Source organism: Capricornis sumatraensis, chromosome 1 (genome assembly GCF_032405125.1).
Source record: "Capricornis sumatraensis isolate serow.1 chromosome 1, serow.2, whole genome shotgun sequence".
NCBI lineage: Eukaryota > Metazoa > Chordata > Mammalia > Artiodactyla > Bovidae > Capricornis > Capricornis sumatraensis.
In genome coordinates this window covers 46,160,692-46,178,895 of record NC_091069.1, presented here as the reverse complement: position 1 = coordinate 46,178,895, position 18,204 = coordinate 46,160,692, and the positions used below count along the sequence as shown (strand labels likewise).

Below are 18,204 nucleotides of genomic sequence, written 5' to 3'. Positions count from 1 at the left end.
TTATTGTTGTTCAGTCGCTACGACCTGTCCAGCTCTCTGCGATCCCATGGGCTGCAGCACGCCAGGCTTCTCTGTCCATCACTATCTCCCTGAGTTTGCTCAAACTTCTGTCCATTGAGTCAGTGATGCCATCCAGCCATCTCATACTCTGTCGCCCCCTTCTCTTGCCCTCTAGTTTTCCCAGCATTAGGGTCTTTTACAATGAGTCAGCTCTTCGCATCAGGTGCAGAGCTGGGAGCTGCTAACAGCGACCTCTGCTGGCACTCCTCCGCCGCCTTCCTCTCGCGCGTTTGTCCGGCAGTTTAGGCCCATCTCGGCTGCCGTAGCGCTGTCGCGCTCAGCTGTCAGTGGCCTTTGCTAACCATGGCGGCCGAACTTGAGAGTTCCAAGTGCCTGAGTGGGCTGTTGAGCGGCCTGGCTCAGGATACTTTCTACGGGCACCCGGGCATCACGGAAGAGCTGCTGCGGAGCCAGCTGTATCCGGAGGTGTCACTTGAGGAGTTCCGCCCCTTTCTGGCGAAGATGAAGGGGATTCTTAAGGTAGCGCTTCTCTCCGCAGCCTCCGCTGCGGAGCCGAGTCTCTTCCCGCCGCCCTCCAACTGGTCCCCTCCGAAGCCGAAAGGCTTCCCTCCTCAGACCTCCACTCCAGGGGCTCCATGTTATGCTTCATCAGGTCCCCGGCGCTCGCTCTGTCGCCTCTTCTCACTTTCTTAGGGCTCCCGGCAGCAGTGCTGACCGACACCCACCGAAGACTCGGGTTTTGTCTCGGGCACTTCTCTGTTGTGTAGGTCACGATTTCGAGCTGCCTCTGCAGATCTCTGCGCTCCATACTATTTAATATTAAGAGCGATCAAGCCAGCAGTTTTCCTGCGCCGTTGAAGTGTTCAAGAGTGTTAGTGGTCAAAAGTGTTTGCCGGGATAAGGGGTGGATTAGCCCGAGGGAACCCCTGTCAAGCAGTCTACTGTAAGGTTAGGAGAGCACGTTCATTAGCTTGAAGTCAAAGCGTAGCTCAGCCTTTCCCAGTAGAAATGCAGTGAGAGCCAAACATAACAACTTTACAATTTTTAGTAGCCTCATTAAAAAAAAAGTAAAAAGAAAAACGTGAAACTAATTTTAATATTTAACCCAATATATCCAAAGCATTTTTTCCCATGTAATCAATATACAAAATATTATGAAATGTTTTATATTAGTTTTTTCATTAAGTCTTTGAAATCTGGTTGTATATTTTGCATTTAAAGCACATGTCAAATTGGACTAGTCACTACTGCAAATGCTCAACAGTCATACGTGGCTAATGGCTACCTTATTGGATCATACTGGGTTAGACTAAGAACTAGCAATAGGATGGAATCTAGTAATGAAGTGTACGCAAGAGATAATTTGTAGAAATATATTTTTGGGGAGGCTTTCTATGTGTTGGGAATTCTTTTAGACATTTTCTATTTCGTTTAATTTGTTTCTTGCAAAAACTTTATGTGGTACACCCCCATTTTAAAGATTGGGAAACAGGCTCTGGGAGTCTAAGCATTTAGCCTAATGGTTACACTGATTAAAATCAGTGTTGAAATTTTATCTGTTATCCTTTTGCACTTGCTGTGTTTCAGAACTGCTTCTGATACCTTAAAGGGCAGTTATGTTTATTTTTTTAAAAACTGCTTTTGCTTATAGGATTTGAATCTGGAAAAAGAAAACCAAAGCAATTATTGAAAACAAAGTAAATGGATTGTCTTATTGAAATGTAAGAAGTAATATCTCATATGCAATTCTGGATATTTTAAGTAATTTTGGTTACGATGAGTCACTAGTGAATGTCTTCTGTTTCTATCAGATGTTACTCTTAAAGTGATAAGAAAAGATTTCTTAGAGAATTTGACATCTTACCTGAATTTCTGAAGTGTTTGCTAGGCCTGTAAGGGAATGAGGATAAGGGACTGAAGACCGAAAAGTAAGAACAGCACAGTGTTTTAGAATCTCTAAATATTTGGGGATATTTTGAATCTTTTGTTATGACAAAAATTGAAATATACTGAGAAAGAGTATTATGGAAACTCTCCTTTATTTTCTTTAAAATACATTGCCATGTAATATCTAGATCTTGCTCTCACTATTCTCAGTCCTCTGCCTGAGGCTGGATTGAGTAGCAGGACTCTTGGTTTTGGGAGTGGAACTGAAGATTTGCCTGTGCTTCACAGTTTGAGGTAGGAAGGGAAAAAGCCTTTGATTGGCTGGCTTAGGGCTGAAACTATGGGCTCAAGATAACATCAAGTTCCAGTCTTCATTTACCTTGTAAACACCACTGAGGGATAAACATCTCTAATTCTTATGAAAACGTAAAAAGTAAATATGAATTTAAACAAAAAGGCTTTGAGCAGAGATGGAATGTCCATCTGCAATAGAAGAGAACATACACAAATAAACATTACACAAGGATGCATAGTATTTGGAATTAGAGGTCTGAGTGGACTACTTATGGACAGAAAAGAGATATTAGCTCTTTCTGGCAAATTTCCTGGAAATGCCATTTTTGTTGCTCTTGAAGAAAATATAGAGTATTTTAGATTAAAATTAAGGGCAGCCACATAGGGCATTTAGGCTAAGAAAATAGCAGAGGTGGAGCAGGAAAAGGTAGAGCACATTCAAGAAATGGTGAACAGTCTAATTTGACCAATGCATGGCCATACCCAGTTTGGAGTATTGGTTGAGGAGGCAAGAAAAAAGTGAAACTACTTTTTATTCCTTTATTCTTGCTTTTTAGCAGGTTATACTTTTTTCCCCTTCAATTAAAAAAGTTTTGGTAAAGTACACAAAACATAAAATTTATCATCTTAACCATTTCAAAGTATACAGTTCATTGGTATTAAATACATTGATAATGTACATCCATCACAACCATCTGTATCTGTAACTTCACCTTGTAGAACTGAAACCCTTACCCATTAAACAGTAACTCCATATAAATCACATCTCACTCCCTGACCAGCGCCCTCCATTTTACTTTCTGTCTTTATGATTTTGATTGCTCTAAGTGTCACGTATGAGTGCAATCATATAGTGTTTGACTTTTTTGGTGACTGGATTATTTCATTCCACCATGGTATCTTTCCGGTTCATCCATGTTATGGTGTATGTCAGAAATTCCTTCCTTTCAAAGACTAAATAATTGTCCATTGTATGTATCAGTATGCACCACATTTTGCTTATCCATTCATGTGTCAGTGAACACGTAGGTTGCCTCCTTGCTTTAGCTCTTTTTAATAGTGCTGCTGTGAATATGGGTGTACAAATACCTCTTTGAGACCCTGCTTTCAATTCTTCTGGGTATATACCCAGAAGTGGAATTGCTCATATGGTAATTCTATTTTTAATTTTTTGAGAAACTGCCATCCTGTTTTCAACAGCAGCTGTGTCATTTTACCTTCCTACCAGCAGTGTACAAGAATTCCAATTTCTTCACATCCTCATCAGCACTTGTTATTTTCTGTGTGTGTCTGTGTGTATATTTTGACGGTAGCCATACTAATGACTATGAAGTGGGCAGGGTATACGTTTTTACATAATGATGACTGCAGAGGTCAAAACAGTTTTTTCTTCTGTCTATGGAGTCTCAACAATCTTGAATTCAACATGCAGGCTAGAAGAAAAGCAGTGAGGAAAAATATTAAAGAAAATGTAGGAATCTAGACAGAGGGGGAAAAAAAAGTAAGGATAAAAATGGGGTAGTGTCATACCTTTCAGTGATCTATAGAGCCTAAAGTTCTATAAAGAGAGTGAAAATGAAGAGGGACAACAGAGGTAGGAGGAAAGGAAGGAAGGGATGTGAAACTCCCAGCAGGGAATAGGCAGTGGGTATATGTTGATAGTCTCCTTGTTGCCAGCTGCCTGCCTTCATTTATTCATAGGCTATGTTTCAAGTTCAGCTGCTTCCTGAGCTGTAGCCTTTGCCTCTAACCTTCACATTCTGTGCCCAGGTGTAGTGTACTGATTGCTCACCATTTGTACTGGTCCCTGTTTTCACTTGAACTGGAGCTTGTCTACCTTATTTGGCTGGGACATGAACCCTCTGTAGCTTTGCCTGTTGCTAACAGAAGGGCAAACCCTTCATCAGTGTGTAGATACGTGAAGCTGACTCTTCACTAGCTTTAGTTTTATTTTTTGGTCTCTCCTGAGAAGCAGTGAAATCAGTGATTTGCATTTGGTGTATTTAGTTAGGGAAATGACATCCCCTATAAATACTCTGCCATTTTTATCTAATTTTTTTTTTTGCTTATATTTATAATTTCAACTTCTCGTAGATATGTGTTTGCTTAATCTCGGTTTCTTGCTTCTGCTGTTAACCTCTCAGGGATGCTCCTCAATTCTAGTTTACTAGAATTCTGAAGAAAGATCTTAACTATGAAGCTGGATCACAATTTGTACACTTATGTTCTCTATTCACTACTGCCCTCTGTTGGTGATATTAGTATATTTCCTCACTGAAATTTCATATTAAATGAAAATTTTTAAGGAAAATTCTGTTGAGTTTTGTTTTGTCTGTTGTTGATACAGGGCTTCCCCAGTGGTTTAGCGGTAGAGAATCTGCCTGCGGTGCCGGAGGTGCAGTTGGCGCAGGTTCAATCTCTGGGTCAGGAAGACCCCCTGGAGGAGGAAGTAGCAACCTATTCTAGTATTCTCGCCAGGAAAATCCTATGGTCAGAGGAGCTTCTCAGGCTACAGTTGTGGGTTGCAAAGAGTTGGACGCAACTGAGCGTATGCACGTGCGCGCGCACACACACACACACACACACTGTTGATATAATTCTTTGTTCACATTCTTGCTATCTTTTTTTTTTAATTGAAGTATAGTTGATTTACAATTATTAGTTCAAGGTGTATAGCATAGTGATTCAATATTTTTATAGATTATGCTCATTTAAAGTTATTAGAAAATAATGGCTATATTTTCCTGGGCTGTACAATCTATCCTTATTGCTTATTTATTTTATACTATCTTCTCTACGGTGGCTCAGGCAGTAAAAGCAACTGCCTGCAATGCGGGAGACCTGGGTTTGATCCCTGGGTCAGGAAGATCCCCTGGAGAAGGAAATGGCACCCCGCTCCAGTACTCTTGCCTGGAAAATTCCATGGGTGGAGGAGCCTGGTGGGCTACAGTCCATGGGGTTGCCAAGAGTCGGACATGACTGAGCAACTTCACTTTCACTTTTCACCTTCTCTATGATTTGTATTAAAAGTATGTTTAAATTCTATTTAGAAATCTGTAAATACGTGCAGCAGTTTATGGCTTGGCTCTCCCGTTCCACTTTTGTCTCCTACAGTCTGCCTCCTACCTCCTACAGCACAGCTGCCAGTGAACCTCGTTTTCTCCCCAACTTTACTGAGATATGACAAATAAACCAATGACCTTTTTAAACCATACATCATACCTACTGACTGCCTTGCTTTCAACCATGTCATATTCATGAGCTTAAAATAAGATCCAGTCCTTTATACCATAGCCTATAGTTTCCTGTGATTTCACCTTTACCAGTTTCTCTGATCTCATTGTCTTATTCCAGCCCCACTAACCTTGTCTTTATTTAAACCTGTTAGGTGCTTTCTGAATCTGTTCAGGACATTTGCAGGTAGTTGTCCATATGCCTGCAGTGCTTTTCCCCCAGATATTCATTTGGATTGTTTATTTACTTCATTCATTCTCTAGCTAAAAGTGATTTCCTATGAGGTCTTCCCTGATCCATGCAAAGAGCCTCACCCTTCCACCCCCACTCTTTTTGCCCTGCTTTACTTATTCTCATACTTCTTACTAACTGAAATTATATATGCCCTATTGGAATGTAAGCATTAAGAGGGCAGCACTTTATTATTACTTTTTCCATTTTTTTAAATCACTAACACCTAAAACTGTTTTTGGCACATGGTATGCATTTAGTAAAAATCTGTAGAATATGTAAATGAATGGATAGTGCCTAAATGTGGAGATTGCCATTAAAAAAGTAATCACAGAGAGAAAACCTATATTACTTCTGTATGGGAGGAGCTGGAAGGAGTCATATTGTGGAAGGTTATAATCAGGGGTCAGCAAACTATGACCCCTGGGACAAATCTGGCCTGCAGCCCATTTTTATAAATACATTTTTACTGGAACATGGCCATGTGCTCATTCATTTACATCTTGTCTATAACAGCTTTCACCACTGTAATAATAGAGTTGAGTGGTTGTAACAGAGATCTTGTGGCCTTCAAAGCCTAAGATATTTACTACCTGAATCTTTACAGAAAAAGTTTGGTGATTCCTTTCTTAGAATTTGTTCCTAAATTCATATGTAATACTTGGAAACAATCTTGTATATAAATTATATGTTGGTTGCTGCTGCTGATTTAGTTGCTAAATCATGTCCGACTCTTTGCGACCCTGTGAACTGTAGCCCACCAGGCTCCTCTGTCCATGGATTTCCCAGGCAAGAATACTGGGATGGGTTACCATTTCCTTCTTCAGATCTTCCTGACGCAGGGATCAAACCTCTGTCTCCTGCTTGGCAGGTGGATTCTTATACCACTGAGCTGCCAGGAAAGCCCTATTTATTGGTTACTTGATAGAAATCTAAAATAGAAATATGTAAGAAATAGGGATTATTTGGTCTTATGCACGCTTGAGGAATTTCACTAATCTCTTCTTTAGGTCATGAAGCTTGTGGTAAATGAGAAATAAGCTTTAATAATTCTGTAGTACTACATGTGTTCTTGGTAAGACATAATTTGAATTTGGATTTTTTTCATAGTAAGAGGATGTAAAATTAACATAAAATGTATAAAATTAATGTTGCAAGCTTAAGAGTCAAGTTATACCATCAATGTTATGAAAACTGGTTTACATTTATATGAGAAAATAACATCAGTAAGTATTAAGATTTAAAGTAGTAAAAGATTAAGAAATATTTTTATCTATAAAAACCCGCTTTTGTCTCTACTCTTGAAGCTATGAAAATTTGTAATTTTTTGAGAACTAGATTGACCAGAAAGGAAAGACCTGTGGTAATACAGTCTTTGTGTGTCTTATAACAGAAATAGGTCTTCTGAAGGATGCTGCATTTAGTTAATTTTCAGTTTTTCAAACATTTACCTACCTATATGCTTTCTCTTAATACTTTTTATTGTGAATATTATTTAACTTTACAGAAAATATAGAAATCAGATGTGCAAAAATACACAAGTATCATCTGTTGACATCAGTTCAGTTCAGTCACTCAGTCGTGTCTGACTCTTTGTGACCGTATAGACTGCAGCACACCAGGCCTTGCTGTCCATCACCAACTCCCGGAGTTTTCCCAAACTCATGTCCATTGGGTCGGTGATGCCATCCAACCATCTCATCCTCTGTCGTCCCCTTCTCCTCCTGCCCACAATCTTTCCCAGCATCAGGGTCTTTTCAAATGAGTCAGCTCTTCCCATCAGGTGGCCAAAGTATTGGAGTTTCAGCTTCAACATCCATCCTTCCAATGAACACTCAGAACTGATCTCCTTTAGGATGGGCTGGTTGGATCTCCTTGCAGTCCGAAGGACTCTCAAAAGTCTTCTCCAATACCACAAGTTCAAAAGCATCAATTCTGTGCTTAGCTTTCTTTATAGTTCGCCTATCACATTCATACATGACTACTGGAAAAACCAAAGCCTTGACTAGACAGACCTTTGTTGGCAAAGTAAGGTCTCTGCTTTTGAATATGCTGTCTAGGTTGGTCATAACTTTCTTTCCAAGGAGTAAGCATCTTAATTTTATGGCTGCAATCACCATCTGCAGTGATTTTAGAGCCCAGAAAAATAAAGTCAGCCACTGTTTCCCCATCAATTTGCCATGAAGTGATGGGACCGGATGCCATGATTTTTAGTTTTCTGAATGTTGAGCTTTAAGCCAACTTTTTCACTCTGTTTCACGTTCATCAAGAGGCTTTTTAGTTCTTCACTTTCTGCCATTATAATGGTGTCATCTGCATATCTGAGGTTATTGATATTTCTCCCGGCAATCTTGATTCCAGCTTGTGCTTCATCCAGCCCAGTGTTTCTTATGATGTACTCTGCATATAAGTTAAATAAGCAGGGTGACAATATACAGCCTTGACGTACTCCTTTTCCTATTTGGAACCAGTCTGTTGTTCCATGTCCAGGTCTAACTGTTGCTTCCTGACCTGCATACAGATTTCTCAAGAGGCAGGTCAGGTGGTCTGGTATTCCCATCTCTTTCAGAATTTTCCACAGGTTGTTGTGGTCCACACAGTCAGAGGCTTTGGCATAGCCAATAAAGCAGAAGTGACGGCGGGGCCTGGTGGGCTGCCGTCTATGGGGTTGCACAGAGTTGAATACAACTGAAGCGACTCAGCAGCAGCAGCAGCAGATGTTTTTCTGGCACTCTCTTGCTTTTTCGATGATCCAGCAGATGTTGGCAATTTGATCTCTGGTTCCTCTGCCTTTTCTAAAACCAGCTTGAACATCTGGAAGTTCACAGTTCACGTATTGCTGAAGCCTGGCTTGGAGAATTGTAAGCATTACTTTACTAGCATGTGAGATGAGTGCAATTGTGTGGTAGTTTGAGCATTCTTTGGCATTGCCTTTCTTAGGGATTGGAATGAAAACTGGCCTTTTTCAGTTCTGTGGCCACTGCTGAGTTTTCCAAATTTGCTGGCATATTGATTGGAGCACTTTGACAGCATCATCTTTTAGGATTTGAAATAGCTCAACTGGAATTCCATCACCTCCACTAGCTTTGTTCATAGGATTATGAAATAATTATAGTAAACCAAGGGAAATTTAGCAATGCTTGTTTGTAAGGTGTTTTTTTTTTGGCATTCCTTTGTTTTTGGAGACAAGGAATGGATGTTTCATTTCTCTAGGTATAGTGAGGGCACCTCTCACATGAGGATTTTACCACCTGTTTTAGAGGAGAAGGATTGGTGGGGAGGTCAGGGCAACCTTTCTGCTCTTTATTTCTTAGATTCCTTCACCTTATAATAGTCAATATGCCAGGGTGCCATAATTTGGGGTAGCATGTCCCCATCACCACCAGCCTCTCTCTCTTTTTAAAATACAAGGCGGTGAGCATACAGTACATAATTTTCTGCATTCGACTTTTAAAAAATTTGTCTCTTTTTTTAAAATACTATTCTTGTGCATTTGTACTCAGCACTGGAGAGAGTTTTTTGAAGAGGCTTTTGAAGAGCATTATGTAGCTGTCTTGTTTTGGGGTAAGATATAAATTGAAGAGGTTAAATTCCTATAAAGGGATACCCTGTTTAATCTTTTTAATACTCCAGTAAGTTTAATGTTTTGCATACTGTGGTGTGTTTACTTTTATTATTGGTATATGTTGCTGTTATTATTTATTTTTAAAAATTTAATCCTAGTCCTCTGTCACTTTAGCTAACTTGTGTTTGTATGGCAGCTTCTTTTATTTATTTTTCATTTTTTTTTGGCCATGCTGTGCAGCTTATGGGATCCTAATTCCCTCACCACGGATTGAACCTGGACCCTTCAGCAGTGAGAGCACAGAGTCCCAGCCACTGGACTGCCAGGGAATTCCTTGGTATATATTATTTTAAAAGCACAATTTGATTCTAGTTTTGTTGAAAGTATTTATAGTAAAAGCAGAGGCTTAAAAGTGAATTTGATATCAAGTTTATAAAACAACTCAAGTTCACTGCTCATTAGTGATTTTGTTGTGGAATTTATCTTATGAAAAAGCCTGTTGTGAAAATCGATCATGCTTTTGAATGTTGAGCTTTGTTGTCTCTGCAGTACAGTTTTTGGATTTATTATATAATGTAGAAAGATTTTACTATGTAAGATATTTTAAAATTTGTTACTGGCCTCTCTTTGCAAATAAAGAAAAGTATGTTAAGCAGTATCTTTTTGATACTTAACTCACTTTAAGAATTAATTTCACCCATATATGTTTTGAACAACAAATAAAAGGTAATAAGAAGTTAAATTAAGTATAAAAAATGGATGCAAAATAGCTGATCTTAAAATGTTTAGATCAAGAGACGTGAGCAGGAGAGACTGAATACATTTGACTTATTCTGCCATGTTTTCAGGATTCAGTTATCTTTGTCATAACTATAAGCAGTGATTCTCTTTTTCTACGTTAGGTGGCAGTAGAATATTGGCTTGCTAATACACTGATAAAATAGGTTGGAAGCAACATAACGTTTAAAATGTTCTTCTTGAATTGTTCTTAGTTCAGAAAACAGTTGCCTACTCAATAATAAGAATTTGTTATCTGAAAGAGGTCTAAATATTTGGTTAGATATTTTGAATTTAGAAATATCATTTTCTGGAAAATGTAAAGCCCTGTAAACAGATTCCTTTTGCTATAGTTCTCTAGTGAAGTGAAGTCACTCAGTTGTGTCTGACTCTTTGCGACCCCATGGACTGTAGCCTACCAGGCTCCTTCCTCCATGGGATTCTCCCGGCAAGAGTACTGGAGTGGGTTGCCATTTCCATCTCCAGGGGATCTTCCCGACCCAGGGATTGAACCAGGGTCTCCTGCATTCCAGGCAGATACTTTAACCTCTGAGCCACCAGGGAAGCCCCATAGTTCACTAGGTTTTGTGTAAATAAATTTTGCTAACTTCATTGATGATTTTTGAGAATTTTTTAAAATTTAATTTTATTTTTATAATATGTTTTTAATTGAGATATAGTTGATGTACCATATTATATAAGTTATAGGTGTACAAGATAGTAATTCACAATTTTTAAAGGTTATACTCCTTCTATAGCTATTATAAAATATTGGCTATATTCCCTGTGCTGTATAATATATCCTTGTAGCTAGTTTCTTTTATACATAATAGTTTGTACCTCTTAATCCCCTACCCCATCTTGCCCTTCCCTGACTTTGGAAATTTAGATGATAACTCATGAGATGTATTCCTACCTCTCTAAAGGACTGGCAAACAACTGTTTGATGTTATGTTTTTATGTCACTGGATATCATATGATAAAGCAGCAATTGCATATTACCAAGTAGAGTTTGCAAAATATGTGAATAGACTCAAGTGACCTGTAATGAGGTGTTCTGTAAGCTTTTTTCTTTCTTTCTTAGTTTAGAGTAAAATTCATATTAATTGAAGACCTATTTTTGGTTCTTTTCTCAGAGCAAGTTTCTAGGTCTCCTTTTCTCAAAGCAAGTTTCCAGGTCTGAAAACTTGACTTGGATGGAAGGAGTTCCTGGGTAAGAATATATACATATTTAATTTTAATTTTGGTTATGCTGGATCCTCACTGCTGCGTGCGGGCTTTTTCTAGTTGGAGCGAGCGGAGGCTGCTCTCTGGTTGGGGTGCGCAGGTTTCGCACTGTGCTGGCTTCTCTTGTTGCGGAGCACAGGCTCTAGGCGTGCAGGTTTTAGTAGTTGCAGCACACGGGCTCGGTAGTTATGCTGTGTCGGCTTTAGTTGCTCCTTGGCCTGTGGGATCTTCCCTAACCAGGGATCAAACCTGTGTCCCCCTGTGGCTGATTCATGTTGAGTGTTGACAGAAAACAAAATTCTGTAAAGGAATTATCCTTCAGTTAAAAAATAAATAGATAAAAGGAAAAAAAAACCCCACAAACCCTGTGTCCCCTGCATTGTCAGGCAGATTCTTATCCACTCCACCACCAGGGAAGTCCAGTAGGAGTATTTTAAAAGACAGTTTCTATCTTGGATTTACCTGTCAAGTACAGCCAGTCTTGTTTATTCACGGCTTCTGTGTCAGAGGATACAGAGAGACAACTGTACTGTGCCATTTCATTTAAGAGACTTGAGCATCGGTGACCTGTGGACACCAAGGGATAGCTGTTTTTACCAAGTCTCTGATAGGTTATAGGGGCTTCCCTGGTGGCTCAGTGGTAAGGAATCTACCTGCTAATGCAAGAGACATGGTTTCAGTCCCTGGATCCGGAAGATCCTCTGGACAAGGAAATGACAACCTACTCTAGTATTCTTGCCTGGAAAATTCAATGGACAGAGGAGGCTACCGTCCATGGGGTCACAAAAAGAGTCAGACACCACTTAGCAACTAAACTACAAATATGCTGTATACCCTGTTCTGTTTACAGAAGTGATTATCACAGCCCATGCGTTGAAGAATCCTGTTTTACACGGTAAATGTCATGAGAAAGGCATAAATGATGTGTTCTGCTAGAATGGATCCTTATTTATAATCTTTTACTGGGGTGTCCTGCATTGCAGGCGGATTCTTTACCAACTGAGCTATGAGAGAAGCCCATTTATAAACTACAGACATACAATAAGTCACGGGTTTTTTGGTCATAATAAAGCACCTACGTTTTTTGGCTTTAACTTAAAATGTAGTTTTTATAAATTTTAACCTCAATTATGGTTCATCTTTAATGAAAAATTTGTTTCAACTAATTCAGTTTTTTAAAAAAAGCCGTATTATAGAAATTTTGGTATGGGTTGTGTTATGTGTGCTGTATATATGATTAAATTAATATCTTTATATGCCAGTGTGAAATTATCTCTGAAAGATGCTATTCTCTGTCATGACATCTGATCTCTTCCTCAATTTTCTATAGACCTGTTTCTAAACAAAGAAGCTACCATTTATAAAATCCTTAAATTTCTATTATGTTTTTCCTGAGCATATATTACTTAATAAATAGTCAAATCATTTACAAATTATTTATGCTTGTTTGTTAATTCCAGTGAACATTTATTTATTTTTAAAGTTTATTTTTTAATTGAAGGATGATTGCTTTACAGAATTTTGTTGTTTTCTGTCAAACCTCAGCATGAATCAGCCATAGATATACATATATCCTCTCCCTCTTGAACCTCCCTCCTGTCTCCCTCCCCATCCCACCCCTCTAGGTTGATACAGAGCTCCTATTGAATTTCCTGAAACATACAGCAAATTGCTGTTGGCTATCGATTTTATATATGGTAATGTAGTTTCCATGTTACTCTCTCACACCCTCTCCTCCCCTCTCCCCATGTCTGTAAGTCTGTTCTCTATGTCTGTTACTCTACTGCTGCCCTGCAAATAAATTCTTTGGTACCATCTTTCTAGATTCCATATATATGTGTTGCTGCTAAGTCACTTCAGTCGTGTCCGACTCTGTGCGACCCCATAGACGACAGCCCATCAGGCTCTCCCGTCCCTGGGATTCTCCAGGCAAGAGCACTGGAGTGGGTTGCCATTTCCTTCTCCAATGCATGAAAGTGAAAAGTGAAAGTGAAGTCACTCAGTCGTGTCCAACTCTTCGCGACTCCATGGACTGCAGCCTACCAGGCTCCTCCGTCCATGGGATTTTCCAGGCAAGAGTACTAGAGTGGGGTGCCATCACCTTCTCTGATATATGTGTTAGTATATGATATTTATCGTTCTCTTGCTGACTTACTTCACTCTGTATAACAGGCTCTAGGTTCATCCACTTTATTAGAATTGACTCAAATGTGCTCCTTTTTATATCTGAATAGTATTCCATTGTGTGTATGTAGTACAACTTCTTTATCTGTTAATCTGTCAGTAGACATCGGGTTGCTTCCGTGTGTCTGAAGTGAAGTGAAGTGAAGTCGCTCAGTTGTGTACGACTCTTTGCGACCCTGTGGACTGTAGCCTGGGGAGTGGGTTACCATTTCCTTCTCCAGGGGATCTTCCCGACCCAGGGATCGAACCCGGGTCTCCCGCATTGGAGGCAGACCTTTAACCTCTGAGCCACCAGGGAAGCCCTGTGTGTCTAGTGAACATTTATTGAGCACCTACTGTGTTCTATCTAGTCAAGGCTATGGTTTTTCCAGTGGTCATGTATGGATGTGAGAGTTGGACTGTGAAGAAAGCTGAGCGCCGAAGAATTGATGGTTTTGAACTGCGGTGTTGGAGAAGACTCTTGAGAGTCCCTTGGACTGCAAGGAGATCTAACCAGCCCATTCTGAAGGAGATCAGCCCTGGGAGTTCTTTGGAAGGAATGATGTTAAAGCTGAAACTCCAGTACTTTGGCCACCTCATGCGAAGAGTTGACTCATTGGAAAAGACTCTGATGCTGGGAGGGATTGGGGGCAGGAGGAGAAGGGGACGACAGAGGATGAGATGGCTGGATGGCATCACAGACTCAATGGATGTGAGTCTGAGTGAACTCTGGGAGTTGGTGATGGACAGGGAGGCCTGGTGTGCTGCGATTCATGGGGTCGCAAAGAGTTGGACACGACTGAGCGACTGAACTGAACTGAACTGTGTTCCAGATTAAAGATTTAATCTAAAGATTTACTGAGCATGGCCCCACCCATCAGAGCAACACCCATTTTACCCCACAGCCAGTCCCTCCCATCAGAAAGCTTCTATAAGCCTCTTATCCTTATCCAAGAGGGCAGACAGAATGAAAACCACAATCACAGAAAACTACCAAACTTATCACATGGATCACAACCTTGTCTAACTCAATGAAACTATGAGCCATGTGGTGTAGGTCATGGTGGAGAGTTCTGGCAAAATGTGGTCCCCTGGAGGAAAGCGTGGCAAACCACTTCAACATTCTTGCCTTGAGAACCCCATGAACAGTATGAAAAGGCAAAATGATAGCTTACTGAAATGTAAACTTCCCAGGTTGGTAGGTGCCCAAAATGCTACTTGAGAAGAGCAGAGAATTAGCTCCAGAAGGAATGAAGAGGCTGAGCTAAAGAAGAAACAGTGCCCGGGTATGGATGTGTCTGGTGGTGAAAGTCCAATGCTATAAAGAACAATATTGCATAGGAACCTGGAATGTTAGGTCCATGGATCAAAGTAAATTAGAAGTGGTCAAACAGGAGATGGCAAGAGTGAACATTATCATTTTAGGAATCATTGAACCAAAATGGACTAGAATGGGTGAATTTAACTCAGATGACCATTATATCCACTACTGTGGGCAAGAATCCCTTAGAAGAAATGGAGTAGCCCTCATAGTCAACAGAAGAGTCCTAAATGCAGTACTTGGATGCAGTCTCAAAAACAACAGAATGACCTCTGTTCATTTCCAGGGCAAACCATTCAGTATCACAGTGATCCAAGTCTATGCCCCAACTACTAATGCCAAAGAAGCTGAAGTTGAACAGTTCTATGAAGACTACATGACCTTCTGAAACAAGAAAAAGATGTTCTTTTCATCATACGGGATTAGAATGCAAAAGTAGGAAGTCAAGAGATACCTGGAGTAGCAGGAAAGTTTGGCCTTGGAGTACAAAATGAAGCAGGGTAAAGGCTAACAATTTTGCCAAGAGAACACACTGGTCATAGCCAACGCTCTCTTCCAACAACACAAGAGACAACTCTACACATGGACATCACCAGATGCATAATACCAAAATCAGATTGATTATATTCTTTGCAGCCAAAGATGGAGAAGCTCTATACAGTCAGCAAAAACAAGACTGGGAGCTGACTGTGGCTCAGATCATGAACTGCTTATTGCCGAATTCAGACTTAAATTGAAGAAAGTAGGGAAAACACTAGGCCTAAATCAAATCCTAAATCAAATCCCTTATGATTATACAGTGGGAGTGACAAATAGATTCAAGGGATTAGATCTGATAGAGTGCCTGAGGAACTATGGGTGGAGGTTCATAGCATTGTACAGGAGGCAGTGATCAAAACCATCCCCAAGAAAAAGAAATGCAAAAAGGCAAAATGGTTGTCTGAGGAGGCCTTATAAATAGCTGAGAAAAGACATGAAAGGCAAAGGAGAAAAGCAAAGATACACCCATCTGGATGCACAGTTCCAAAGAATAGCTAGGAGAGATAAGAAAGCCTTCCTCATTGACCAATGCAAAGAAATAGAGGAAAACAATAGAATGGGAAAGACTAGAGATCTCTTCAAAAAAAATTAGAGATACCAAGGGAATATTTCATGCAAAGATGGGCACAGTTAAAGACAGAAATGGTATGGAACTAACAGAAGCAGAAAATATTAAGAAGAGGTGGCAAGAATACACAGAAGAACTATACAAAAGAGATCATAATGACCCAGATAACGAAGATGGTGTGGTTACCTACCTAGAGCCAGACATCCTAGAATACAAAGTCAAGTGGGCCTTAGGAAGCATCACTACGAACAAAGCTAGTGGAGGTGATAGAATTCCCACTGAGTTATTTCAAATCCTAAAACAGGATGCTGTGAGAATGCTGCAATCAATATGCCAGCAAGTTTGGAAAACTCAGCAATGGCCACAGGACTGGAAAAGATCAGTTTTCATTCCAGTCCCAAAGAAAGGCAATGTCCAAAAATGTTCCAACTACCACACAGTTGCACTCATTCCATACGTTAGCAAAGTAATGCTCAAAATTCTCCAAACTAGGCTTCAATAGTACATGAACCAAGAACTTCCAGGTGTACAAGTTGGTTTTAGAAAAGGCAGAGGAACGAGAGATCAAATTACCAAGATTTGTTGGATTGTAGAAAAAGCAAGATAATTCCAGAAAAACATCTACTTCTGCTTCATTGGCTACGCGAGAGCCTTTGACTGTGTGGATCACAACAAAGTGTGGAAGATTCTTCAAGAGATGGGAATACCAGACCACCTTACCTGCCTCTTGAGAAATCTGTTTGCAGTTCAAGAAGCAACAGTTAGAACTGGACATGGAACAACAGACTGATTCCAAATTGGGAAGGACTACGTCAAGGCTGTATTTAACTTATATGCAGAGTACATCATGTGAAATGCTGGGCTGGATACAGCACAAGCTGGAATCAAGATTGCTGGGAGAAATATCAATAACCTCAGATATGCAGATGACACCATCCTTATGGCAGAAAGTGAAGGGGAATTAAAGAGCCTCTTGATGAGGGTGAAAGACAAGAGAGAAAAAGTTGGCTTAAAACTCAACATTCAGAAAACTAAGATCATGGCCTCTGGTCCCATCACTTCATGGCAAATGGATGGGAAAACAATGGAAATAGTGAGAGACTTCGTTTTTTTGGGCTCCAAAATCACTGCAGATGGTGACTGCAGCCATGAAATTAAAAGACACTTGGTCTTTGGAAGGAAAGCTATGACAAACCTAGACAGTGTATTAAAAAGCAGAGACATTACTTTGCCAACAAAGGTCCATCTAGTCAAAGCTGTGGTTTCTCCAGTAGTCATGTGTGAATGTGAGAGTTGGACCATAAAGAAAGCTGAGCACTGAAGAATTGATGCTTTTAAACTGTGTTGTTGGAGAAGACTCTTAAGAGTCCCTTGGACTGCAAGGAGATCCAACCAGTCTATCCTAAAGGGAATCAGTCCTGAATATTCATTGGAAGGACTGATGCTGAAGCTGAAACTCCAGTACTTTGGCCACCTGATGCCAACAACCAACTCTTTAGAAAATACCCTGATGCTGGGAAAGATTGACGGCAGAAAGAAAAGGGATGACGGAGGATTAGATGGTTGGTTGGCATCATTGACTCAATGGACATGAGTTTGAGCAAGCTCCAGGAGTTGGTGAAGGACTCGGAAGCCTGGTGTGCTGCAGTTCATGGAGTTGCAAAGAGTCGGACACTTTGAGTGACTGGACAGCAACAACAGCAGCTATGTTCCAGGTCCTGTGCTTGGCACTGGAAATATGAATGAACCAAACTGTCAATTGTCCTGCCTCCCAAACCTCGCATTTGGTGAGGCTGGGATATCCTGGATACAGTAAGCAAGAATATGTTCATAAAAGGATGATGGCAGAAAATGTATTCATTTTTTACGTACTGGCTCCCTTTCGCCTCTAATAATCTTTTTTTGATCCCTGAAAGTCAATGACAGACACTTCCTAGGGTAATGACTCTTAAATCATTAGTATCTTTGATTTTCTTCCACTAGATTTTACTTAAAATCAAGGTGATAGATATTAACTTTATATACATTTGATGTTTAGAACAGAATCTCCTAGTATGTTATTTTTACCATCCAGATTTGGTTGGTATATAATCAATTTTTTGGTATAGAGATATAAAGTGACTTAATTTTTCTGTTAAGGATTCCATACCTGTATATGAGGTGTATATCATACATGAGATTTACTCTTGTTTAGATCTCTTTAATTATCTGTTCCTAAAGTCAGTGGACTTTGTATCTTTTCTGGCTTTTCAGCTAAGTTTCCTAGAAAGGACACTTAAATTTTATTTTTAAAAACTTGTTGAGTATTGCATACATACAGAAAGGTACATAAATCACTTGTGCAGCTTAATGAATTTTCCCAAACTGAGTATACCT

General features: G+C 39.9%; 1 protein-coding gene across 2 annotated transcripts in view; it reads left to right on the top strand.

Annotated features, from left to right (window-relative positions):
• Window positions 1–363: 363 nt before the first annotated feature.
• Window positions 364–18,204, top strand: part of COMMD1 (copper metabolism domain containing 1) — a 168,639-nt gene continuing 150,798 nt past the window's right edge. Inside the window, exon 1 of one of the 2 annotated variants that reach the window (XM_068984183.1) lies at window positions 364–540. In XM_068984183.1, the coding sequence (XP_068840284.1) occupies window positions 364–540 (177 nt within the window). The remainder of the gene's footprint in view (window positions 541–18,204) is intronic. The other variant, XM_068984184.1, reaches the window with a different exon arrangement.